Source organism: Aquarana catesbeiana, linkage group LG01 (assembly GCF_042186555.1).
Source record: "Aquarana catesbeiana isolate 2022-GZ linkage group LG01, ASM4218655v1, whole genome shotgun sequence".
In the NCBI taxonomy this organism is placed as follows: Eukaryota; Metazoa; Chordata; class Amphibia; order Anura; family Ranidae; genus Aquarana; species Aquarana catesbeiana.
In genome coordinates this window covers 954210945-954238315 of record NC_133324.1, presented here as the reverse complement: position 1 = coordinate 954238315, position 27371 = coordinate 954210945, and the positions used below count along the sequence as shown (strand labels likewise).

Genomic DNA, 27371 nt, shown 5'->3' with positions numbered 1-27371 from the left:
AAACACAGAATTGTTGACATTTTTGCAGATTTATTAAAAAAGAAAAACTGAAATATCACATGGTCCTAAGTATTCAGACCCTTTGCTCAGTATTTAGTAGAAGCACCCTTTTGATCTAATACAGCCATGAATCTTTTTGGGAAAGATGCAACAAGTTTTTCACACCTGGATTTGGGGATCCTCTGCCATTCCTCCTTGCAGATCCTCTCCAGTTCTGTCAGGTTGGATGGTAAAAGTTGGTGGACAGCCATTTTTAGGTCTCTCCAGAGATGCTCAATTGGGTTTAAGTCAGGGCTCTGGCTGGGCCATTCAAGAACAGTCACGGAGTTGTTGTGACGCCACTCCTTCGTTATTTTAGCTGTGTGCTTAGGGTCATTGTCTTGTTGGAAGATAAACCTTCGGCCCAGTCTGAGGTCCTGAGCACTCTGGAGAAGGTTTTCATCCAGGATATCCCTGTACTTGGCTGCATTCATCTTTCCCTCGATTGCAACCAGTTGTCCTGTCCCTGCAGCTGAAAAACACCCCCACAGCATGATGCTGCCACCACCATGCTTCACTGTTGGGACTGTATTGGACAGGTGATGAGCAGTGCCTGGTTTTCTCCACACATACCGCTTAGAATTAAGGCCAAAAAGTTCTATCTTGGTCTCATCAGACCAGAGAATCTTATTTCCCACCATCTTGGAGTCCTTCAGGTGTTTTTTAGTAAACTCCATGCGGGCTTTCATGTGTCTTGCACTGAGGAGAGGCTTCCGTCTGGCCACTCTGCCATAAAGCCTCGACTGGTGGAGGGCTGCAGTGATGGTTGACTTTCTACAACTTTCTCTCATCTCCCAACTGCATCTCTGGAGCTCAGCCACAGTGATCTTTGGGTTCTTCTTTACCTCTCTCACCAATGCTCTTCTCCCCCGATAGCTCAGTTTGGCCGGACGGTCAGCTCTAGGAAGGGTTCTGGTCTTCCCAAACGTCTTCCATTTAAGGATTATGGAGGCCACCGTGCTCTTAGGAACCTTAAGTGCAGCAGAAATTTTTTTGTAACCTTGGCCAGATCTGTGCCTTGCCACAATTCTGTCTCTGAGCTCTTCAGGCAGTTCCTTTGACCTCCTGATTCTCATTTGCTCTGACATGCACTGTGAGCTGTAAGGTCTTATATAGACAGGTGTGTGGCTTTCCTAATCAAATCCAATCAGTATAATCAAACACAGCTGGACTCAAATGAAGGTGTAGAACCATCTCAGGGATGATCAGAAGAAATGGACAGCACCTGAGTTATATATACGAGTGTCACAGCAAAGGGTCTGAATACTTAGGACCATGTGATATTTCAGTTTTTCTTTTTTAATAAATCTGCAAAAATGTCAACAATTCTGTGTTTTTCTGTCAATATGGGGTGCTGTGTGTACATTAATGAGGAAAAAAATGAACTTAAATGATTTTAGCAAATGGCTGCAATATAACAAAGAGTGAAAAATGTAAGGGGGTCTGAATACTTTCCGTCCCCACTGTATGCCATGAAGAATGAAGGCAAAAGGGGGTCCAACCCGCTACTAGCAAGGGGGATCTAATAAAGTGGCCATTGAGTGTATATCAGCCTATGAGATCAATATGATTAGAGTATTAATAATCTCTCAAATATCTATACAGCTACAGTCGTTAGATTCTGCCGAGACAAAGACACAGGACAGGTCTTCATAGATATGCTTTTAATATTGTCATATTACACTACACACACTAATAACATTGATAAATACTGCAATGGAAATGTTAAAAAAATATTATACATGTTTTACAGAGTTCAAAAGAAAATAAAACACACATTCTGTCTTCAAATAAATAATACATTAAAAAATAATTAGAAATTAAAGTTACATGTAACCTCTCCTGTGCCACAGGGCCGCGTGAGGTCGAACAATGTGCCGCTCGGCCAGGCATGAAGGGGTAAAACCCCTCGTCAGCAGGGAGGGCGGCGGGAAGCCTCGACGGCGGCTAGAAGTCACCGGACATCCTGCTGAGGACACTTGTAGCTCCTCAGGAACAGGAGGGCGTGGGGCCGCTTGGGGTTTTTTGCTCCTCCAGGCCCAGCGAGCGCTGTCCAGTATTTCCCAGCATGCTCTGAGGCCACTCTGACTCTACAGGGGTTAAGGCAATATTCTACACCAAGTGGATGGAAAACAGCAATAGGAAACGCATTTATCTTTGGGGGGGGGAGAAAGCAAAAAACGGAGCGAGCGGAGGCAGAAGCCGGAAAATGATACGAAATGCGTATGTGTTCTGACTGGCCGCACACCCTAATTTTACACCTGTGGTAATATTCAGACACAGGCGGGCCGAGTTGGGGGGTCATTCATAGGGGACCACAACTGACACTTTGTTTGGCCTTCCTGAAATATCATTAAACCAGGCAATGGTTCAGATGCTCTGTGTACATCGCTGCTGTATATGTCAGAGCTATATAAATGTATAATAATAATAATAGTGTGTGACTGTGGGGGGACATTAGCATGTAAGTGCCTCTGGTGCAAAGACTGACGAGACTGAAAAAGGGACTCTCATGTCCCAATGAGCCAGTTTAGGCGATCATTCTATATTAGGACTCTGATGTGTTTATCCCAGGTTGTTTTCACCCTTCAAGGAAATCTCCAATATAAATTTTTGTAAAATCCTCATCTCAACTGTTCCTGCCTGCTGCCTATTCCACAAGTCTGCACTGAACTGAAACCCAAACTATAAACAACCTATCGTGGCATCTCTAACAATGTCCTTGGGTTTACGGCACCAAGAGCTTCATCATTGCTGGAAGAGCTGCATGTTTTGCAGGCAGCTGGATCCTGGAGAAATCTTCACTGCAGGGATGTCCTGTCCTCTTCCTGCTTCTGCATTGGTTACCAGCTTTGGGTCTTTCAGATGGTTCAATGGGGACACCACCCTCCTCCTCCACTGAGAAGTCCTTTCACAGATTACACTGCCTGCAACACGATCTATGAATGGGAAGAGTACAGTCAGTCACAGGAATCTCTCCGCCATGCAGAGATTGTATTATAAGGAGGGCAATCCCTGAAGGAACTTTTCTCAATGGAGGAGGATGTAGGGGTTTGACCCCATAAGGCAGAACAGCACTACAGATGGTCTGAAGACCCAAAGATGTAAACCATTACAACGCCAGAGGTTCAGATACAGGAAGAGGATGGGGTATCCTTGCAGTGAAGATTTCTCAAGGATCCAGCTGTCAGCACAACGTGGGACATACTTCAAGTTTAGTCTCATAACTCGCTAATAATGAACTTGAAGTATGTCCCACGTTGTGCAGACAGCTGGATCCTTGAGAATTCTTCACCTCAAGGATGCCCAGTCCTCTTTCTGTCTCTGAACTTTCGGCGCTGTAATGGTTTACAGTTTTGGGTCTTAAGGCAGAACAGCACTAAAGATGGTCTGATGGGTCAAACCCCTACTTCCTCCTCGATGTTGACTTTTGAGGGGGTTTTTTTCAACAAGACTTTAAACTTGACTTTTTGAATCTGAACTTGAAGTTTTGTTGAAAAAAAACCTCCAAAGTCAACATAGAACAGCAGTACAGATGTTCTGATGGGGACACCCTCCTCCTCCACTGAGAAGTTCTTTCACAGATTACACTGCCTGCAACATGATCTGTGAATGAGGAGAGTCCAGTCAGTCACAGGAATCTCTCCCCCATGCAGAGATTGTATTATAAGCAGGGCAATCCTTGAAGGAACTTTTCTCAATGGAGGAGGAAGTAGGGGTTTGACCCCATCAGACCATCTTTAGTGCTGTTCTGCCTTAAGACCCAAAGCATAGATTGTGTTATAGGCAGGGTAATCCTTTAAGGAACGTTTCTCAATGGAGGACGAATGAGGGGGTCTGTCCCCATCCAACCATCTGTACTGCTGTTCTGCCTTAAGACCCAAAGCTGTTAACCATTACAGTGCTGGAAGTCCAGAGACAGGAAGAGCATCCCTGCAGTGAAGATTTCTCAAGGATCCAGCTGTCTGCACCACGTGGTACATACTTTACTACAAGTGATGTGACTATCTGCAGGGCTTTTTTCAGCTAAACTTGAAAAGTCAACACAGAACAGCAGTACAAGTGGTCCGATGGGGACACCCTCCACCTTCTCAATTGAGTTTTTTGATTGATTACACTGCCTGCAACACGATCTGTGAATGGGGAGAGTCCAGTCGGTCACAGGAATTTCTCCACCATGCAGAATTTTTTTTTTTAGGCAGGGTAATTGTTGAAAATACTTTTCTCAATAGAGGAAGAAGGCGGCTTGTGCCCATAAGACGATCTGTACTGCTGCTCTGCCTGAAGACCCAAAGATGTTAACCATTACAGTGCCAAAAGTTCAGAGACAGAAAGATAATGGGGCATCCCTGAAGTGAAGATTTCTCAAGGACCCAGCTGTCCGCAAAATGTGGGACATTCATTACTGAATCTGCATGGGAGTTTTTATCCATCTAAACTTCAAGTTTCATGTCAACACAGAACCCTTCCCCTCTCAGTGCTAAATGGTCTGTATTGATTCCAAAGGAACAGAGGCAGGTAAGAATCAGCAAAGTTTGCTAAAATCCTTACAATTTACAGAAATCTGTGGAGAGTTGCTTTTTTTTCTCAAGAATACTGGTGAAGAGAGATTTTTAGCAAGCAGATTAGAAAACGTTGTTACGTTGCACGTTCACCCACAATGTTGTTGCAGCAGCCTTACGTAGGCTCTCCACAACACGAGTTGAGATACTTAGGATGAAGAAGCTTTCAGAGCCAAAATTGCAAGCAACTCCGAGCCCTCTGCTGTTTGAGAGATGTGGGAAAGCAGGTCAGAGATTGACAGATTATTATCAATTATCGCCATCTCCAGTGTTACATCTCACATGGATTGCTGCTTTCTTGTTCAAAAGCCCTTCCAGATGCCAATTTTCATCCCAGTTATGGTGAAGACAAGGCTGGGTTAGACCTCATCCTTCAGTATGTTAAAGGACACCTAGACACACCAATAAATATTCCTTTAGACCAGTGGTCTCCAAACTGTGGTCCTTGAGCCGAATGTGGCCCTTTGATCGTTATCTTATTTTCCGCTTGGGGCACTGTACTACTCACTGATACGAGGCATTCTTCCTATCAAAGACACTACGGATAGGGCACTGCTCCTTCCACTGACACCAATGGGGCACTATTCCTCCCACTAAGACTGACGGGGGACCGGCCCTGCCACTGACACCAATGATGGGGCACTATTCCTCCTACTGACACCAATAATGGAGAACTAGTCCTCCCACTGACACCAATGGGGCTTTATACCTTCCCCTCATAACAATGATAAAACATGATTCCTTCTTCAGCTGACCACAGGCGCTAAATTATCTTTATACTTCCACTGGCCACCAAAACTCCCACTTGCCACAGTCCGGCTTCCCTAATTCCGAAGGACAGTAAATGGTCTAGAAAGTTTGGAGACTCCTGCCTTAAACAAAGAGCCAATGTCACCCATGTGGCCCTAGCCTAGCAGTCTATTCCTATTCATAAGTGATAAGCCCCTTGTGTTAAAGCACATTACATAGTTTAATCTTTTTTTATGAAACCCCCCCAACTTTAGGAAGAAAAGTTGCCAAAAGAAGGCCTCCTCCAGTCCTGGACGCTACTTGTCTTCCAGATGAATGTTGCCCATCATCATTCAACCCACTTCCTGGTTTCCCAGAGTATCATGGACCCACCCACTAGGGGTGTGTCATCACACATCCCGGACTTAAAGAAGAATGATGCAAGGAAAGGTGCTGTTGTGATGTTCTGTGCATAATTCAGAAACGCCCACTGCCAAATCTGGACCAGAAGAAGAAGGATCCTGGTACGTAACGAGACAGTCAGAAGCTGGTTCCAAAAAATGGTATGAATACAAAAATTGTTAAAAAAAAAACAAACTGCAAAGAATAAGAAACCAGAGGAGACCATAAAACTCCCCACAAGAAGTCGACTCAAAGATGCCTAAAGCTGACACCATACATGGTAAATGAAATGAAAATTCAGGTCCATTTAACCGAGCGCAGCTCAGAGAAATCAATTCTGTAATAAACAGTTATCAACATTCTCTCTGAAATCATCGTGTCCAGACAATGCCGATGCAGCTTTCTGTTGACGATAAAGGTTTTAATTTTGTAGATTTAGGAGCAGCAGATGGCTCCCGGTCCCCTGGGAACGAGCCCGCCATTCATTAGGTAAACATACGGCAAGATTCATTAAAATAATATCTAAAGAACAGACAAAAAAGACGTGACTTGTATCCCGGAGGAGGCTATGCTCCATCTGGAGAGAGGACGAGACTGGCGAGTTAAGTAGCGGGATCTCCAGGTCTAAAATACGAGCCACCAGTCCTACCGTTTGGATGCACTGTCATACAACACAGCAAGATTAGTCAAAGGCAAACATTCTAGTATTGGTTGGACTGAGGATGATTGGTATGTCTGTAGGCCCTACCTGGCTGGCTGCGGAGGAGACTCCTTGGCCAACAGGGTGAGCACTACTGATGTCTCCAAAGAGGTTCCTGTTGCCATGTATGTCCACTTAGTGTCCCCTCCATAGGTACAAGCATAAATGCTCAACTGATGTGTTTGTACCTCTGGCCAATCCCACTTCATGAACAATTAAATGAAAAGTTCCCGTTTAATTATTCAGGGGAGCAAGGAGATGATTGGTGCAGGTAGATGCTGCCCGCTGCACCTGCCTTAGAGAGAACCACAGCAATTGGAGTTTCTGAAACATGCCTAGTTCGCAGAGACTGGTCATGGAGAGGGGAATGCTCATAGTCCTGAATCATCCCACACTGCTGAAAACTGGCTACCACCACCTCGGAGACAGGTATGTTCATATTGAGTCCACAAAGAAAGCCAGCTCTACCTTGGATTACGAATCCTCTGATACAATGAAGCCGGCTACTCTGTAACATCCATTGGAACAATTCTCTATTGGCTACATAGCAGGATACAGCAGTAACATGCTAACGCGTTTCATTAAGGCTTCGGCCAACATGCATTCGCATGCTACTGACGTTATCCTGCTAAGTAGCCAATAAAGAATTGTTCCAATGGATGTTATTGAGTAGTCAGCTTCATTGTATAAGAGGATGTTCATTTTGATCCAGGCAAATCATTTAGCTCAACTACATCGGAAACGCACAGAAAACACAAGGTAATAAGCTGAAAAGAGATACACCTTTTACAACTACTTGAGTAGTTTTAAATGTTTGGATACAAAAGGAGGCTGGAAAAGAAGAAGATCTTCCATTTGCCTTGGCAGGGCTGCTTTAAAACCCAACCTAAAGTGTGATAAATGAACTGAGTAAACCTTCAGACACAAGATCTGATGCTTCAGCTTGCAAATGGATTCTGTCTGTGCAAATGAGGCCTAAGGGGACCCCGGGTCTCCTAACAAGTTTATGGTGTAGTGCGTGGACTCCAACGGCGTGCAAAATATTTCAGTAATTCGGTTGTGTATTTCCTCCCCAAGGCTGTGATCTTTCATCTACAGGCTCCGCTCAGCCGGCTCTTCACCTACTCATCCTGCCACTTCCTGCATCATTAGAAGTGGCTCAGCCGTCTAGAACACTTTGAAATGTATGCAGGTATCTGGGAAGGCTGGCATCAGCTCTAAAAATCTTCAGAAGATACGAAAAAAAAAAAAAAAAAAAAAAGATTCTGTATCTTACAGGTAGAGACAACCAGCTGTCAGACATCGATGAGAAGAAGAAAGAGACCGCCGCTTGAAGTAAAAAGGACCACCGTTGTTTTAAAGATTCTTTTTTAAGCTGCAAAAGCAGGAACTATTTTTTTTATCATGGGTTCTTTTCTGCATGAAATAAAAGTCCGACTAAAATAGAACTTTGCTATAATAAATGCTTATAAGTCATTTTAAAAAGGTACCTGAGCTGGTGGCCATGGACCTTACATCTCCTGGTCTCTGGACCTGACCAAACACTGGTGGATGAGGACCATCAATAGGCAAGGACAGTTAGTAAATATTTAATGCAAACTACAACTCGGTATGAAGGAATCACTTTATTGTCTCAATCCCAAATCAAAATTGTAAACATAACTGGGGAGGAGTGGAATCTTCTGGATAAAAAAAAGAAGAGACTTAAAGGGGTTGTAAACCCTCGTGTTTTTTCACCTTAATGCATTCTATATAATGCATTAAGGTGAAAAAACTTCTGGCGGTGACCGGCCCCCAGCCCCACCGTTTTACTTACCTGAGCCCCTTCATTACCTTGACGGAGACAAGCTCTCCCTCTCTGCGCTTCCCAGCTCTTGATTGGACAGATTGACAGCAGCGGGAGCCAATGGCTGCGCTGCTATCAATCAAATCCAATGACGCGGGCGCCGCATGGTAACCCCCTGGGAGAGCGCTTCTCCTAGGGGGTTATCTGATGCAAGGAGGTGCCGCCGAGGGACCCCAGAAGAGGAGGATCTGGGCCACTGTGTGCATAACGAGCTGCACAGTGGAGGTAAGTATGACATGTTTTTAAACCTTTGTTTTTTATTTTTTTTAAATAACAATTACGGTACTTTAAGGGCCCCAATCCCTGGAACAATTGAGAAACAAGAAAGGAAAGTTAATGCAGACAGTGAGGGAAAAAGGTATTTGATCATTTCTTTGTCAGTGGGCAAATGTACAAAATCACTAGGGGATCAGTCTATAATTTTAATATCCAGAAAAACGCATTTTAAAAAAGGTATAAATTGATTTGCATTTTAAGGAGTGAAATAAGTATTTTATGCCCAATCAATCAGCAACATTTCTGGCTCCCAGGTGTCTTCTATACAGGTAATGAGCTGAGATTAGGAGCACTCGCTTAAAGGAAGTGCTCCTAATCTTAGCTTGTCATCTGTATAAAAGACACCTGTCTACAGAAGCAATCAATCAGATTCCAATCTCTCCACCATGGCAAAGACCAAAGAGCTGTCCAAGGATGTCAGGGACAAGATTGTCGACCTACACAAGGCTGGAATGGGCTACAAGACCATCGCCAAGCAGTTTGGTGAGAGGGTGACAACAGCTGGTGCGATTATTCGCAAATGGAAGAAACACAAAATGACTGTCAATCTCCCTCGGTCTGGGGCTCAATGCAAGATCTCACCTCGTGGAGTTAACGGTGTGGAATCAGCCCAGAACTACACAGGAGAATCTTGTCAATGATCCCCAAGTCAGCTGGGACCATAGTCACCGACAAAACAAGGTCCCCCTGCTCAAGGAAGCACATGTACAGTCCCGTCTGAAGTTTGCTAATGAACATCTGAGTGATTCAGAGGAGAACTGGGTGAAAGTGTTTTGGTCAGATGAGACCAAAATCGAGCTCTTAGGCAGAATTCCTCCTCCAAACACAGCAAGTTGAGTTGATGCCAAAGAACACCATTCCCACTGTCAAACATGGAGGTGGAAACATTATGCTTTGGGGGTGTTGTCCTGTCCCCTTAGCAGAAAAACTTCAAGGCATCAAAGGGACAATGGACGGGGCCATGTACCATCAAATCTTGGGCGAGAACCTCCTTCCCTTAGTCAGGGCATTGGAAATGGGTCGTGGATGGGTATTCCAGCATGACAATGACCCAAAACACATGACCAAGGCAACAAAGGAGTGGCTCGAGAAGAAGCACATTAAGGTCCTGGAGTAGCCCTGTCAGTCTCCAGACCTTAATCCCATAGAAAATATGTGGAGGGAGCTGATGGTTCGAGTTACCGAACATCAGCCTCAAAACCTTAATAACTTGGAGAGGATCTGCAAAGAGGAGTGGGACAAAATCCCTCCTGAGATGTGTGCAAACCTGGTGGCCAACTACAAAAAACGTCTGACCTCTGTGATTGTGGTTTTGCCACCAAGTACTAAGTGGTGTTTTGCAAATTGGGTCAAATACTTATAAATTGATTTGCATTTTAATGAGTAAAATAACTTTTTTGAAATGCGTTTTTCTAGATATTTTTGTTGTTGTTTCACTGTTAAAATAAACCGACCATTAAAATTATAGACTGATCATTTCTTTGTCAGTGGGCAAATGTACAAAATCAGCAGGGGATCAAATACATTTTTCCCCTCACTGTACATCTTCCAGGTCTTGACCCCTTATCTAACTGTTAAGCAACCTGCATCAGGGACATATTGGCATCACATTGTCCATAAGAAATATGAAAAATATAAAAGAAAGGACCAGCTTAGACAGGGAAAACAATAAAAAAAATTATTAATATAAAAAAGGCAAAGGCCAACTTCCTGGGAACTGATCTTGTTTGAGGAGCCATTCTTGTATTTTCTTTGCCCTGGGCTTTTAAGAAAACAATTACCCATGACTTAATTGATGAATGCCAATGGATCCTGTGGTGGACCCTTCTGACAGCAAAAGGGCACTGCCCACGTCACCAAAAAGAGACATGGGTACTGCAGACCAGACCCTCCCCCCACACCAGGGATCAGAAGACCTAGTCTGCCACATGACTAGAGTTTTATGCAGGTTTTGGGGATTTTGATTATTCTTTAGCTTTGAAAAAAAAGACACAGGAGTTGGATTGGAAAGGGTTGTTTCTCCCTCGAGATAATCTTTAAGAATGTTATAACCAGGTTTTGTACTAAAGGGTCCTGGTGGCCTTTGACTCTTCTGGACAGCTTTTCCATCTGTCCTAATGAAGGCATACTAAACATATGGCAATAAAGACCTCTGTGAGGCTATTGTAACACTGTGCTGGCTGCCGCTGTCTCTATGCATGTACCGCATCCCCTGCATCCATCTATCCAGAGCCTTTTTTAGCTTGTCCCTGCTGGTCGCCTTGGCTTCTATTCTTGCACAGTGTTCCTCCAGACATGCCCAGGCTGAACTCTCCCATCCCGCCCGCAAGTGGCCCACAGTCTGGACACCCCTGTTCTAAAGGTTATTGTATTCAAGATTGGCTCAAAAGTGTCTTGAAGAAAAACGACAACAAACAAGTCAGATACTTGTTCAGAGAGCAGATGACACAGTAAAGTTCCAGGTCCGAAGACTGCACTTGTGAGGTATCCTACCCAGACACAGTAAGATACTAAATGAACTTGATGAGGCTACAAGCATATACTGAAGACCCTTTTGAAATATGTCTTCACATAACAACTGGTATTTTCAATAAGCCACCTACTGTACATCTTCAAAAAAAAAAAAAAAAACTATGGAAAAAAAGGTAGAATTAAAAAAAAAAAGTCTGTTTAGGTCTGAACCATCCAATGTCTAGAGCAGGTTTTCTCAACCAGGATTCCATGGATCTCAAGGGTTCTTCCATAGGTTGCTAGGGGTTCCTTGAGCAATGAGTAATTTCTGCCTCTCAGATAAAAGGTTCCAAAGGACACCATTGATCTTTTTAGCTATCTGTTAGGGGGGAATTATTCCCAATGACCACAAGTGTAAGGAGCATTCTTCCCATCGACCATCACACTAATGTATCATGGGTTGTAGATATAGTCATTTTTATCAGGGGTTCCCTGAGACCGGAAATTTTTTTCAAGGGTTCCTCTTGTGTGTAACAGGTCTCTAGATCAGCCTTTCTCAACCTTTTCAAGACACAGTAACATCCTAGTGTCTGGTTTTGTAGGAAGACGAATCAATTATTATAGAACTGGCCGAAAATTGACTCCAAGACAAGCACAAATGATCATTCTTATTTTTACTTGCCACGGGCAGAAATGGAACACCGGATAGAAGATGGATGGAAATTTCATGAGTGGGATGGTAAACAATATATAAGTCAATTTAAAGAGATGGGAAAGCCATGACCAATCCTTCCCCTGGAACAGCAGGGCCAGGACAAGGAGTGTCAGGCCCAGGGGACGAGGGCCGGAGGGGAAGCTGCCCTGGGCGCAGCAGTAGGGGAGGCACCTCTTCACTGCACACAAGCTTCAGATAAGTGGCTCCAACATGCCCACTCCCCACCCCATCCCCCAAAGCCAACATGATAAATCACACTGTGCATGCACAACTACCGACTAGCTGCTACTAAGCAAGCGATTGGCCACACATGTGCAGTGCACACCCCATGTCAGCAAAGGGGCAGCCAAAGCAAGGAGGAAGAGAAACGAGGGATACAGGGCAATACACCCATTCTATGACATGCAATAGCAGAGGGGGAGGGGGATGCAGGTCTAAAACCGTGCCCTGGGCTCTGGATGAACCTCTCCAGTTACTGCCCAGAGCTCTGATCACACAACCAAGGCCAGCTAGCATGGGCTATTGGCATATATCTAATATTGGCTTAAATGTATTTCCAAAAAAACAACTAGGATTATAAAAAAAAAAAAAACTAATAAAACACACATCTGTTCGGGAACATAAATGTAGAAATCCAGGTCTGCACCATACATTAGTTTTAGAAGCATCCGCAGAAGTTCTAGCCATGTAAAGAATGTGTTAATGTCTCTGAAGTTACATTTGGGACAATGCACATAACACAGGCATATTCACAAAGCTGATGGGAGAAGGTAGAATACCAGTTAATTCCCTCTGGACCATCCAGTGGGCAGAATCCTCCTGGAGAAAGTAGCGTCCTAGTGTTGGATTCTGATATCCTTATGAACAATTGTGCACTAAGAATTTGGGTTTTGACACTCAAACTTCAAGTCCTAAGAACAAACTGTGCTACTCTCCGGAATGAAGGATAACTTGGCTTGAAAGTGTCTGGAAGATAACAGCTGGAACAATCTATAAGACATGCACAATTTCTTCCTCTGTTTGAGGGCACTTCAAAAATCCATCACTCTCCTTCATGCAGGCAGTCATTTTCTACTAAAGATTTTCTTTTTATGTTATCTACATGAAATTGGCAGCATGTGTTCACGGTGTCTATACATCCAATCAAAAAATCCATAAAATGTGATGACTGTGTATGCCTAGGGCATCGTATAGAGTATGTGATTCCTGCACTAAAGCACATCCTACTGTATATATATTTAGCAATGGGGGGAGTTTATGAAATATTTTTTCAATTCTTTTTATATGTTGGATTGCTTACATTTATTTGCCCTTTGCCTAATCTCCAGGACAATTAAGCGATAGTAAGGGCACCATATGACTAAATGCAACATAGCTTGAGTCCACTGCACTTCACAGAAAACATTTCCTCTGACTTTGGTTCTAGAAAAAATGCACTACTGGGCAAAGGAAGGCAGAAAGGTGTTCCTCAAACTCCAAAGAGGTCTCTGGTTGGGACAGCTGGGGTTGGGCCAAGTTGACTTGTAGCACCCTGTAGGTTCTACAGTGTATCTAGGTAGTTTCGGTTGCTGGTGGAGCACATATACCCATTGGAGGGGAATTGATGAACAATAACAAACATTCACATTCAGTGGTCTCCAAACTGCAGCCCATGAGCTGGATGTGGCCCTTTGTTTGCCTTTATCGGCACGATTCCTCCCACTGACACAAACGATGAGGAACCATTCCTTCCACTGATATGGACAGTGGGGCATTATTCCTCCCACTGACAGCAACAATGGGGCATAATTTCTCCTAGTGAGACCAACAATGGGACACTATTCCTCCCACTGACACTAACACTATACGGGACACTATATCTATGGGAGGAATAATGCTCCATCATTGGTGTCAGTGGAAGGAATAGTGCTCAATAATTTATATCCATAGGGGGAATAGTTCCCCATCATTGGTGTCAGTGGGAGGCACAGTGCTCAGTTGTTTATTCCTTCCACTGACACCAATGATGGAGCATTATTCCTCCTCCCATAGATATAAACAACTGAGCACTGTGCCTCCCACTGACACCAATGATGGGGAACTATTTCCCCTATGGATATAAATTATTGAGCACTATTCCTGCCACTGACACCAATGCTGGGACCCGTCATTCCACTGTCACCAATGATGGGGCATTGTTCCTCTCACTGACAACAATGATGTGGAACTATTCCCCCTAATCGATATAAATTATTGAGCACTATTCCTGCCACTGACACCAATGATGGGACACTATTCTTTCCATTAATACCAATGATGGGATGCTATTCCTCCCACTGACACCAACAATGGAACAATATTCTTCCCACTAATACCAATGATAGGGTGCTATTCCTCCCACTGACACCAATGATGGAGCACAATTCCTCCCACTGACACAAATGATGACACAAATGATGAGGCACTATTCCTCCCATAGATATAAACAATTGAGCACTGTGCCTCCCACTGACACCAATGATGGGGCATTAATCCTCTCACTAATACCAAGTATGGGGAACTCATCCTCCAATGAATATGAATGATTGATCACTATTCCTGTCACTGACACCAATGATGGGCTACTTCCTTCCACTGACACCAAATGACTGGACATTATTCCTCCCATGAATAAAAATGATTGAGCATTATTCCTCCCACTGACACTAACAATGGGACACTATTCTTCCCACTAACCTCAAAGATGGGGCACAATTTCTCCCACTGCCACCAACAATGGGGCACAACCTCTCCCACTGACATTAATTATGGGGCACTGTTGCTATAGATTACGGGTGCTCTGTAAAATTCCTACCCCCACCAACCCTGGGAGGCATTGTCTACTGTCACTGACACTGGGGCATTTTCTATTCACGCTGGCCACAGTCCGGCCCCCCTAAAGTCTAAAGGAAAATAAACTGGCTGATTGTTTAGAAGGTTTGGAGACCCCTGATTTAGATGAAACCACAACTCATGTGAACTGGTAATTCTGTAGCCACATATTATAAGACTCATTCAGCGTAGTTCAAATGAATAAAAGGTGGACTCTCATTGGTTGGTGAAGGTCACTTTGCCATTTGCCTTTTCATGTAGGATTGGCTAATAGTGGCCCACCTGTGTCTGCAATTCTTACAGGATGTGCACTTAGAAGACTAATAAATGTGATCTGAGATGAGTAAACGTTATCTGTGAATCGTGGGGATTGACCTTCTCCGTTCCAATAAATTGTACTTTTCCAATTCTCCTAAATACATACATGCAGATAATGTGATAACTAAATCATAAAACAGAACTGCCTGAATTTGTGAAATCAGACAAATCTGTGCTCACGTGATGAGAAGAAACACCAAAAAGGACCAGATTGGGCCAATCCACAAGATACCTCAATCTATTTATTCATCTTCAGACCTAATTATCCTTCATGGTTTTGGCCTTCAAGACATCGAGCAACACGCGATGAACATGCAAGAAACGACACGCTCCTTTATAGAATGCAGAGTGGAGCCACCCTGGTCTGCTCTGGAAAACCGCCTTATCGCTCCAGCCTCACAAAATATCACGTCGGGGTCAGTGAGAGAAACGTTAGTGAAGACGCATGGGGCAGCAGAGGGTGGGGGAAAAGTGACGGTGAACAGTGTACGGGTGTTTAAATCCGAAAGACTCAAATTCATTGTTAGAATATCAGAATTTTCTATTTGTTTGTAAAATATGGACAAAAACATGGAGACAGAAGAAACCAAAGAGAGGAAGGAGGTCCTAACCATCGTCATTCCATCCCTACAGGTGTTGGAGCAGTTGGGTGTCACTGTTTGCTCTACTGTAGGATCAACGTGAAACATCATGGGAACAGAACATGCTGCTCATGGCTCATCTACTAGGTTTTCTCAAGTCTTCTTTGTTTGCCGAAATAGTTTAGGCCGTCTACCATACAAACACAACTGTGCAATTGTGTTTTCAATGAATGGGGCTTATCTTGGATCTCAAAATTTCACTCAAAGTACCTCCTCTGTTTGGGGGTCAAAAACGATGACTACCTCCACTAAAAAGGAGAGTTAGGTAGTGCGATTACTCTAAACATAACAAAGTTCAACAAGAAACAATTTTGATTTCACCTCTACACACCCAACATGGCATTGCTATATACATGTTACTCTATGGAGCTCCATGTGTGTTTAGGTGATTCTACACCGACGTATGTCTCTACATAAATCCAGTGTGGTAACACATGGCCTTCTCATCTACACCACTGGCCAAAACGTCTATCATCAAGGAGCAGGATGGTCTGACACTTGTAAGCAGGAGATGCTTACTGCTTGGATGTATCCTTCAATCTAAATTAAGCTAAAAATATTTTAATATCAGGATGTCTGGCTGGGTTTTGACCACCTCGTTTGGTCTACATGACTTTCCCCCCCTGCTATCCTCCCAACTTCCAATGTCTACAGGGTGATGGGAAGCTCATACTATTGTTGTGTCACTGACTTCTCTGGTCTACAAGGGAAGGTCCATGTGTTCACCATATGAGTCCACTCACCAGGTAGCAGGTCACATGGGTTGGCAGATAATATAACAGAATGGATTTTTAATTTTTTTTTGGTTTCTCCTGGCTCCATGAACACAAATCGGTGCGTGTCCTACCATAGGAGGAAGCAATGGCTGTTAAGATTTACAGTTATCGTGGAATGCACAGATTGTGACCCCCCTCGCACATTACTGGATATGGCAGGCAGTAGACGAGGTGGCTTGGCAACACATGCAGGTGGGGTTGACAGATTTCGGGGGTATAAGATCCAGGTCTTCATCGTCTGGAATCTCGTCTAATCGGTAGCCATCTTTCAGCAGCTGAATGTTCAAGTCTTGGTTGATCTGCTGCAAAAGGCAAAATACAACAGCAGTGTTAGGCAACACGACGAAGGGCTCTGACATCCTGTCTCTAACATAAGGCTTCTACTAAAAAAAGAGGTCAGAATTGTCCCATCACGTTCATGGCACTGATTGCAAGGTTCACTTGTGGACTTTGCTCTACCTTGACCCTAGCAGTTGCAACAGCACTATATCCAGTGCATAATTTTGCACAAGGCAAACATTAATTTATTATACTGATAAGTTATGCAATTCAACTAATGGTATTTCACTGTTTCCTCTTTTTTATTCCTGGGTATATACGTCAATTACAAATTCAATTTGCCAGGGAGCAATATATACAGTATCTTACAAAAGTGAGTACGCCCCTCACATTTTTGTAAATATTTTATTCTATCTTTTCATGTGACAACACTGAAGAAATGACACTTTGTTATACAAGCTGTACACTTACTACTTTACATTGTAGCAGTGTAAATTTGCTGTCCCCTCAAAATAACTCAACACACAGCCATTAATGTCTAAACCGTTGGCAACAAGAGTGAGTACACCCCTAAGTGAAAATGTCCAAATTGGGCCCAATTAGCCATTTTCCCTCCCCGGTGTCATGTGACTCATAATGTTACGGGTGTGAATGGGGAGCAGGTGTGTTAAATTTGGTGTTATCGCTCTCACTCTCTCATACTGGTCAAAAGTTCAACATGGCTCCTCATGGCAAAAAACTCTCTGAGGATCTGAAAAAAAGAAATTATAGCCTAGGCCATCTTTATGTAGAGCAACAAGAAGATTGCCAAGGCCCTGAAACTGAGCTGCAGCACGGTGGCCAAGACCATACAGCGGTTTACAGGACAGGTTCTACTCAGAACAGACCTCGCCATGGTCCACCAAAGAAGTTTGTCTTTGGGAAATAGACGTATGAGTGCTGCCAGCATTGCTGCAGAGGTTGAAGGGGTGGGGGGTCAACCAGGGGATGATGCACAAGAAAGCCCGCAAACAGTTTGCTGAAGACAAGCAGACTAATGACATGACTTACTGGAACCATGTCCTGTGGTCTGATGAGACCAAGATAAACTTATTTGCCGCCACACAGGCTTGACACCATCTGAACCAAACAGGTGAGGAGTACAAAGACAAGTGTGTCTTGCCTACAAGTCAAGCATGGTGGGAGTGTCATGGTCTAGGGCTGCATGAGTGCCGCCGGCACTGGGGAGCTACAATTCATTGAGGGAACCATGAATGCCAACATGTACGGTTACATATTGAAGCAGAGCATGATCCCCTCTCCCTTTGGAGACTGAACCGCAGGGCAGTATTCCAACATGAAAACAACCCCAAACACACCTCCAAGACCACCACTGCCTCCTAAAGAATCTGAGGGTAAAGGTGATGGACTGGCCAAGCCATGTCTCCAGACCTAAACCTCATAGGCGTGTGCACAGGATGTGGCAGGTGTGCCCAGGCACACCCTAATAACCCTGTGCAGCACAGATTCCACCTACTGCCTAGGTTCCCACCTCCTTCCCCTCGGAGCGCTGCCGGCTTCTGGTTTTAGGATGAGTGGGGTAACTTACCGGCCCCTTCCCTTTCTTCGTGAGTGATCGCTAGTATGAGTTTGAGCTTTGGGATGCACACCTTAATGCAATAGGCTGCACAAACCTATGCTAAACCCTATTGAGCATCTGTGGGGCATCCTCAAATGGAAGGTGGAGGAGCACAAGATCTCTAACATCCACCAGTTCCGTGATGTCGTCATGGAGGAGGGGAAGAGGACTCCAGTGACAACCTGTGAAGCTCTGGTGAACTCCATGCCCAAGAGGGTTAAGGCAGTGCTGGAAAATAATGGTGGCCACACAAAATATTGACACTTTGGGCCCAATTTGGACATTTTCACTTAGGGGTGTACTCACTTTTGTTGCCAGCGGTTTAGACATTAATGGCTGTGTGTTGAGTTATTTTGAGGGGACAGCAAATTTACACTGTTACAATGTAAAGTAGTGAGTATACAGCTTGTATAACAAAGTGTCATTTCTTCAGTGTTGTCACATGAAAAGATAGAATAAAATATTTACAAAATGTGAGGGGTGTACTCACTTTTGTGAGACACTGGGGTGGAGGAACTTGACTGACCTTGTCCTGACCTCAAACCGATAGAACACCTTTGGAATGAATTAGAGAGGAGACTGCGAGCCAGGCCTTCTTGTCCAACATCAGTGCCTGACCTCACAAATGTGCTTCTAGAAGAATGCTCAAACATTCCCATAGACACACTCTTAAACCTTGTGGACAGCCTTCCCAGAAGAGTTGAAGCTGTTATAGCTGCAAAGGGTGGGCCAACTCAATATTGAACCCTACGGACTAAGATTGGGATGCCATCAAAGTTCATGTGCGTGTAAAGGCAGGCGTCTCAATACTTTTGGTAATATAGTGTATTATATCTTGTGCTAAGTGTCCATTCACTACACATGTGATCTGTTTTAATTAGATTGTCCTTTTTTCCTGAGGTATAAATAGTCCTCTCCAATAGCGCAAAATCACCCTCTGGTGCATTAGGATATTGCTTATGTATTCACTGTTTGCGCCCACCACCAGTGCAATACCGTTCTCACCTTCTTAAATGGACCCAATATTTATTAGATCAACAAACATTTTTTTCCTTTTAAACATAGGGTTTCTGTATTCCTCTGGATGCTTTCTATACCATCACTGGAAATTCTGGAAAGTCAATCCAATGCCATCCTGGGTCATCCCAATGAATGCTCGCATATTTTACCCAAAAGAAAATAGTGCTCACTGTATATCAAGCTTTATTTTTGGTTAAAAGTATTCCACCCACATTCTGTGTAAAACAAAACATAGCCTGTTCTTTAAAGAAGCAGCCTCTATACCTCTCACAAAATGGTGCTCTGCACACTCTGCGGCGTGACGTCACCGGTTCCTCCTTCCTACACCTTACCTCACCGTATCTCATGACTTCACAAAACGCCTTCTCTCTGTTGTGGTCGGTTCACACCACTACGTTGCAGTGATGTGTGCTGGGAAATGCAGTACTTTTTTCCCAGTGCGGGTCACCACACACTGGCTGATTGTGACATTTCATAGAATCCTAAGTGTCACACAAGTTTGTTAAAAAAAAAAAAAAAAAAAAAAGTGAACAGTGCGATGTGAATCTCCACCGAAGAGTAGAAGGTATTTAGCTACAGAAGTTTGAACTGCAAATCTACAAATGTGTTCTGGCCTAGTGGGGAAAGCACCAAGGCCACTGGGGTTACTAGTATTTGCCAGCATAGGTGACCATGAGCAGCTGGTGCATTTTTCATGACAGATTTTCCAAAAGCATCCAAGTCAACAATATGTTTAAAGAGCAGGCATCAAAAGATGGAGGGCATCATCTAAAACCTCGAATTTGTTTTGGTGCTCCTGGGAAGCCCCTGATCCTGAGAAAACTGTCCACATATCGTAGGATTAACTTCTTTACTGCTAAAGCTTGCTTGCATTGGCTGGAATTAAGCCATGCCTTCACTGGGGCCAAGCCTCACCACCACTAATGCTAAGCCCTGATCCTGTTGGAGCAAAGCTGTATACCTGTTGGATCCTAGTCCAACCCATACAGAAGCAAAGTCCTACCCCACTGGAACTAAGCCCCACCACCATTGGCACTAAGCCCTGCCCCACCTGGGAAAAGCCCTATACCTGTTTGTTCCAGTAGAGGTTGGACTTGGCTCCAAGTCCAACCCCACTGGACCACCACCAGTGGCACCAAGCCCCGCCCCTCCGGGCAAAGCCCTATACATGTTGGAGCAAAGTCCAACCCCACTGGACCACAACCTGTCACTAAGCTCTGCTCCAGTAGTGGTTGGATTTGGCTCCAACAGGTATAGGGCTTTGCCCATGTGTCAGGGCTTAGTGCCAGTGTTGGTGGGGCTTAATTTCTAAGGAGTTGGACTTTGCTCCAGTAGAGGTTGAACTTGGCTCCAACGGGTATGGAACTTTGCTTTGCCCAGGTTGGACAGGGCTCAGTGCCAATGGTGGTGAGGCTTGACTCCAACAGGTAAAGTCCAACCCCTTCGGAACTAAGTCCAACCTCTACTGGAGCAAAGTCCAACCCCTTCGGAACTAAGCCCCACCACCGCTGGCACTAAGCCCTGTCCAACCCGGGCAAAGCAAAGTTCCATACCTGTTGAAGCCAAGTCCAACCCCAATTAAACTAAATCCCATCACAGCTAGGGCTATGCCCTGCTCCCACTACAGTTAATTCCTACATGCACTAGAGTCAAGTCCAATCACTACTGGAGCCAAGTTCAAACTCACTGGAACTAAGCCCCACCACTACTGGCATCAAGACCTGCCTTGGCTGGAGCCAAACGCTATTCCCATTGGAGCCAAGTCCAACCTCTACCAGAGCCAAACCCCCCTTTAATTAAGCCCTACAGCCACTTCCAATAGGACTCGAGCAAAGCCCCACATTCACCAAAGCAAAGCCTCACCACCAATGAACAATATCCTAATAACTGTTAGTTGCAGACATGATAGGTTCACTGTAAGGCTTTTGCCATATGAACAGTTAAGGCTATATATATTAAACATGTTTCTTTTGCTGCTGTGAAAGCTTTTCATCAGCCGTATATTTTATTGTGTGCGTCCACACTTCACCTCTCCGTACAGATCAGCGGGGGGATTTTCAGCTCTGAGAAAATTGCTTTCCCTGGGTGAAAATAGCCTCTGAATTTAGCCAGTAAAAAGGGATGTTTTTACAGCAGAAGCACGACGAGCACCAGGGTTGTTTATTTCAGACATAAAAAAGGAGCGAAAGAACACGGGATTTTTCTTGGGTAATAAAGATCCTAAATTGTTCTCTAATTGCTGGGAAAAAAAAACGTGAGAATTTTGCTGACAGTACACAGCCTGCTCGTGGTTCTACCGCCACTCACGTATGGCATGCTCAGTCTTCAGTTCTGTCAACATTTTTCTATAAAGATTCTTTGTTCTGTGTGAAACCTCCACATACGTGACTTGTCTCTTTGTGACACATGGAGAATAGATTAAAGCTGATCTCCCGGCAATTAAAAAAAAAAAAAAATCTTAGATGTGTGACAAGTGAGCATGTCTCTATTAATGTGCTTTTTGTTTTATACTGTTCCTGTGGTCCAAAACTTCAGAAATAGTGGCCTTATTTCTCCTAGAGGGGCCCCATTTCCTGGGATTTCTATGTGCAGGGTGACCAGTCTTTTCACCGCCTAGTAATTCTTCTGGGCAACCTGAAGCCATCATGCAGGAGGCAGAGACCAGGAGTGGGTGGGGTAGCTGGGTTTGCATCTCCATGTCCAGTGCCAATGGGCACTTCAAATTTCCCTAGTCAATCAGCAAATCTTCTCCCTAGCACGCTCTTTGCAAAGCAGATCATTGCCTTGCAGGGGAGAGCTGCCTATCAACCCTCATAGACAGCTCTCCCCGGCAAGGCAAAGTGTGGTCCCCTTTCTGCTGTAGCCCACTGTTGCCAGCCTAGGTTGCTGCAGCAATGACAAGGGAGTTCTCTACTCCCCTGTGTAGACTCTGATAACGATCTAATTAACATAACCCCTCCTACAGCCTGCATGTACTTATACCCTTTACCCAGGCTGTCCAACTCCTTCCACAGGTTGTTCAACCCCACCCACAGGCCTTTCATCTCCCCCTACAGGCTTACAACAACCCAAACTCTTGTAGCACCGCTCAATGTGCCTAAAGTTGATTGCAAGGCTGGGTTCACACTATCTTCGAATGCGGCTCACAGCAAGGGTCCGGTGCATCCTCGTTCACCCTTTCAGGACCGATTTCAGCCTATGGTTGCCACCGCATCCCTTTAAACCCGAACATATATGAATTACACAGGTTCTGTGGCTGATTAAGGTGGTAATTAAACTCACTTTGTGCCTTATCTGCATTTAATTAGCCTCAGAACCTGTGTAATTCAAAGGTGTTTGGGTTTAAAGGGATGAGGTGGCAACTCGAATTCGGACCTGAAAACGGACCGAAAGACGCACAGGGCTCCTGTACAAATTTGCACCGGAGACGCAGCCGAGATATGTGAACCGGCTCCATAGAGAGCCGGTCAAAATCTCCTGCTATTGCGAATTGGATGCTGGTAATACACATCCAATTTGCAATAGTGTGAACCCAGCCTTAAGGGTGAAAGTTTTTTTACCTTCATGTATTCTATGCATGAAGGTAAAAAAAAAATCTTCTGTGTGCAGCTTCCCCCACAGCCCACCTAATACCTACCTCTCAATCCAGCGACATGCACAGGAGCCTCAGCTGTCCCAGGTCTCTCTCTCTCCTCATTGGCTGTGACTGACAGCAGTGGGAGTCCATGGGGCAGGGCGGGCCAGGGCACTATGTGTCTTATAGAGACACACAGAGCGGGGTTCGGAAGCGAGCACGCACCAGTGCCCCTATAGCAGGGGTCTCAAACCGGCGGCCCTCCAGCTGTTGAGGAACTACAGTCCCATCATGCCTCTGCCTATGGAAGTCGTGCTTGTAACTGTCAGCCTTGCTATGCCTCATTGGAATTGTAGTTCTGCAACAGCTGGAGGGCCACCAGTTTGAGACCCCTGCCCTATAGCAAGCAGCTTGCTATTGGATGCACTAGTCAAGGGAGCAGGGGCCAGGAGTGCCGGCGGGGGACTAGAGAAGACTAAGATCAGGGCTGATCTGTGCAAAAACCATTACACAGAACAGGCAAGTATGACATGTTTGTTCTTAAATATTCGTTTTTTTTAAATATCATTTTAACATTACCACTCTGGCAATCCACAAGTGAGAAGGTGCAGGGTATCCAAAAAAGCGTATCCAGGGAGCACTCCAACAATGCAGTAGAAAGACACCACACCCCTTACGGCTCGCCAAGCGACAGGATGTAAAAACGGCCTCAGCCTCGGCTCCACCCAAGCCACGCCCTCTGACATGTCTCCCCCCCCCCCCTCGGAGCTTAGTCATAGAGGTAAGGTCCTCCCACAGGCTGACACTAAAAGGAACTCATTTAGAGTCCACCAATGGCATCAAAGAGCAGAAAAATAAAAATGTCGGAGAAAAAAAAGGCATGCAAGTTTAAAAAAACACTACATTTTCCAACCCTACAGAAAACATATTTTTCTTTTTTTTTAACTTTGCATGGATATCGGCTTCAAGAAATCAATTTCTGTACACACACAAAAGAAGAAAATCATTTTAATGGTGTGTAAGCTATATTGAATGCAAAAGCGGCCATATGGGAACATTCTTGGAGAGGAGGGAAAACAATTTCTTCTCCTCACCCTGCTGATGTTGCTTTGACCCTGGACTAAAACTGCTGATTGCAGCCACCAACATTGCAATCAACAAATGACTGCATTTATAAGGCCGGATTCACATTTTATTTTTTTCTGGTAGCACACGTATACATGTGCTTCTTTTTTTTTTTTCGGAATGCCACCCAAATGAACTAAAGCAAAATAAAATGGGGAAAATAATGATTTGATCCCCTGCAGATTTTGTAAGTTTGCTCACTGATGAAGAAATGGAGGGTCTATAACTTTTATCATAGATATATTTTAAATGTTAGAGAGACAAAATATCAACCAAAAATCCAGAAAAAAAAAAAAAAAAAAAAAAAAACACATTTTACTCACTAAACTGTAACTTAATCTATAACATTTGTATCATACGTATTTGATCCCAGAGTAAAACATGAAGTACTTGGTGGAGAAACCCTTGTTGGTAAGCACAGAGGTAAGACTTTCTTGTAGTTGGTTAACAGGTTTGAACACATCTCAGGAGGGATTTTGGTCCACTCTTCTTTACAGATCTTCTCTAAAACATTAAGGTTTCTTGGCTGTCGTTTGGCAACTCGAAGTTTAAATTTTCTATGGGATTAAGTTCTGAAGATTGGCTAGGTCACTCCATGACCTTAATGTGCTGCTTCTTGAGCCACTCCTTTGTTGCCTTGGCGGTATGTTTTGGGTCATTGTCATGCTGAAAGACCCATCCACGACCCATCTTCAGTGTTTTGGCTGAGGGAAGGAGGTTCTCATACAAGATTTTACACTACCTGGCCCCATCCATTGGCCCTTCAATGCAGCAAAGTTGGCCTGTAACTTTAGCAGAGAAACAGCCCCAAAGCATAATGTTTCCACCTCCTGCTTGACTGTAGGGATGGTGTTCTTAGGGTCATAGTGAGCATTGTTCTTCTCCCAAACACGGCAAGTCGAGTTAATGCCAAAGAGCTCAATTTTGGTCTCATCTGACTACAGCACTTTCTCCCAATACTTCTCTGAATCATTTAGCTGTTCATTGGCAAACTTCAGACAAGGCTGTACATGTGCCTTTTTGAGGAGGGGGACCTTGCGGGCGCTGCAGGGTTTCAATCCATGGCGGCGTATTGTGTTACCAATAGTTTGTTTGGTGACTGTGGTCCCAACTGCCTTGAGATCCTTCACAAGCTCCTCCTGTGCAGTTCTGTGGCTGATCCCTCACTTTTCACGATCATCGTTACCCTATGAGGCGAAATGTTGCATGGAGCTTTAAACTGAGGGCGATTGATGGTTACTTTGTATTTCTTCCACTTGCGAATAACCACTCCAACAGTTGTCTCCTTCTCACAAAGCTTCTTGGCGATGATCTTGTAGCCCATTCCAGCCTTGTGGAGGTCTACAATCTTGTCCCTGATGTCCTTTGAGAGCTCTTTGGTCTTGCCCATGATGGCGAGGTTTGAATGGAAGAAATAGATTCTGTGGACAGGCGTCTTTTATACACATAACGAGTTGTCGTTAGGAGAACCTTCTTACATTGACAGGACTAATCTGTGTACCACATACTGTAGCCAGACTGTGGGAACCAGAATTTGTTGTTTAGGGGATCAAATACTTATTTTACTCACTGAACTGCAACTCAATTTAGAACTTTTGTATCATGTTTTTCTGGATTTTTAGTTGATATTCTATCTCTATCATTTAAAATACACCTATGGTAACAATTGTAGACCCTTCATTTCTTTGTAAGTGGGCAAACTTACAAAATCTGCAGGGGATCGAATAATTATTTCCCCCACTGTACCTGCATTGTAGCACGCTGATATGCGCACGGCCATGTTAGGCAGATTAGGGTACACTGAAAGCCCACTTATTGTGTTAAGGCATCCCATTCAAAATGTTTGTCCCTCTCCACCCCCTGACAGTGATGAACACATGGTCTCTGATTTTTCATGACAGCAACACTGCTTTGGTGATCGCCGCCATTTGAATACAAGCACGTGACAATCTTGAACCCATGAGCTTGGCACCCAGTAATTTTCTTTCAAGGACTCTGGCTGTTGAGCACATTCTGGTCCAACAAATAATATATTAAGGTGTGCACATTCCAAAGGACTATCTAAGTTCCCACTGAGCACTTATGTGGGCACACGTTCACCCTCACCGGAGCACGCACATACAAACTAAAAATGAGACACCGTAGAACTATGCCATTGTATGGGGGCAGAGGGTGAGTTAGGGGAAAGGTTTCTGCTGGTTAGTCACTCGGGGGTTAAAGCTGTGTGCAGGGTACTCATTCTATAGTCAGCCCATCCATCATATAAAGGACTGCGTGATAGAAGACTTCATCGCAGCGTGACTCTGGGACAGCCCCAGGGAGCCCATGACATTCAGGGAAACTACAGAGGAGCTTGTACTGGCACTGAAGCCGGTCCTGGGAACAGGCCGTACGTGGGCTGGGAGCTGGAGGGGGAGAAGAGTGTGCTGAGTGAGAGAGAGAGAGAGAGAGAGAGAGAGAGAGAGAGAGAGAGAGAGAGAGAAAGAAGGAAGGAAGGAAAGTGCAAGAAAGAGAGCGAGAAAGAAAGAGTGAAAGAGAAAGAGAAAGAAAAAAGGAAAATAAGAAAGAGAAAGAAAAGGAGAGAGAGAGAGAGAGAGAGAGAGAGAGAGAGAGAGAAGGAAGGAAAGCGAAAGAAAAAGGAGAGCGAGAGGGATAGAGAAATAAAGTGAGCGAGAAAGAAAGAGAAAGCAAAAGAGGAGAGAGAGAGAGAGAGAGAGAGAGAGAGAGAGAGAGAGAGAGCGCACGAGTGCAGGAAAGAGAAAGAAGGAAGGAAAGAGAAAGAAAGAAAGAGTGAAAGGGAGAGAGAAAGAAAGAGAAAAAGAGAAAGAGCGAAAGAGAGAAAGAAAGAGAAAGAGAAAGCAAAAAAGAAGAAAGAAAGAAGGAAAGGAGAAAAGGAGAGAGGGAGAGAGAGAATGAGAGAGAGAGGGAGAGAGAGAATGAGAGAGAGAGAGAGAGGGGGGGGGGAGGGGAGAGAGAGGGGAGAGAGAGAGAGAGGGGAGAGAGAGAGAGAGAGAGAGAGAGAGAGGGGAGAGAGAGAGAGAGAGACAGAGGGGAGAGAGAGAGAGAGAGAGAGAGAGACAGACAGAGGGGAGAGAGAGAGAGACAGAGGGGAGGGTGAGGGGGGGAGAGAGAGAGAGGGGAGAGAGAGACAGAGGGGAGGGTGAGGGGGGAGGGAGAGAGGGGGGAGGGAGAGAGAGGGGGAGGGGGAGAGGGGGAGAGAGAGAGGGGGAGAGAGAGAGGGGGAGAGGGAGGGAGAGAGGGGGAGAGGGGGAGAGAGAGAGGGGGGAGAGGGGGAGAGAGAGAGGGGGAGAGGGAGGGAGAGAGGGGGAGAGGGAGGGAGAGAGGGGGAGAGGAGGGAGAGAGGGGGAGAGAGAGAGAGAGAGAGAGAGAGAGAGAGAGAGAGAGAGAGAGGGGGGGGGGTGTAGAGAGAGAGGTGAAAGAGAAAGAGGG

General features: G+C 44.7%; 1 protein-coding gene across 1 annotated transcript in view; it reads right to left on the bottom strand.

The window, feature by feature from the left end:
* Nucleotides 1–13727: 13727 nt before the first annotated feature.
* FAM219A (family with sequence similarity 219 member A) overlaps nt 13728–27371 on the bottom strand; it is a gene marked incomplete in the record, with an annotated part of 127791 nt that continues 114147 nt past the window's right edge. The window contains 1 exon segment of the mRNA XM_073611724.1: nt 13728–16607. Within this exon segment, the coding sequence (XP_073467825.1) occupies nt 16449–16607 (159 nt within the window).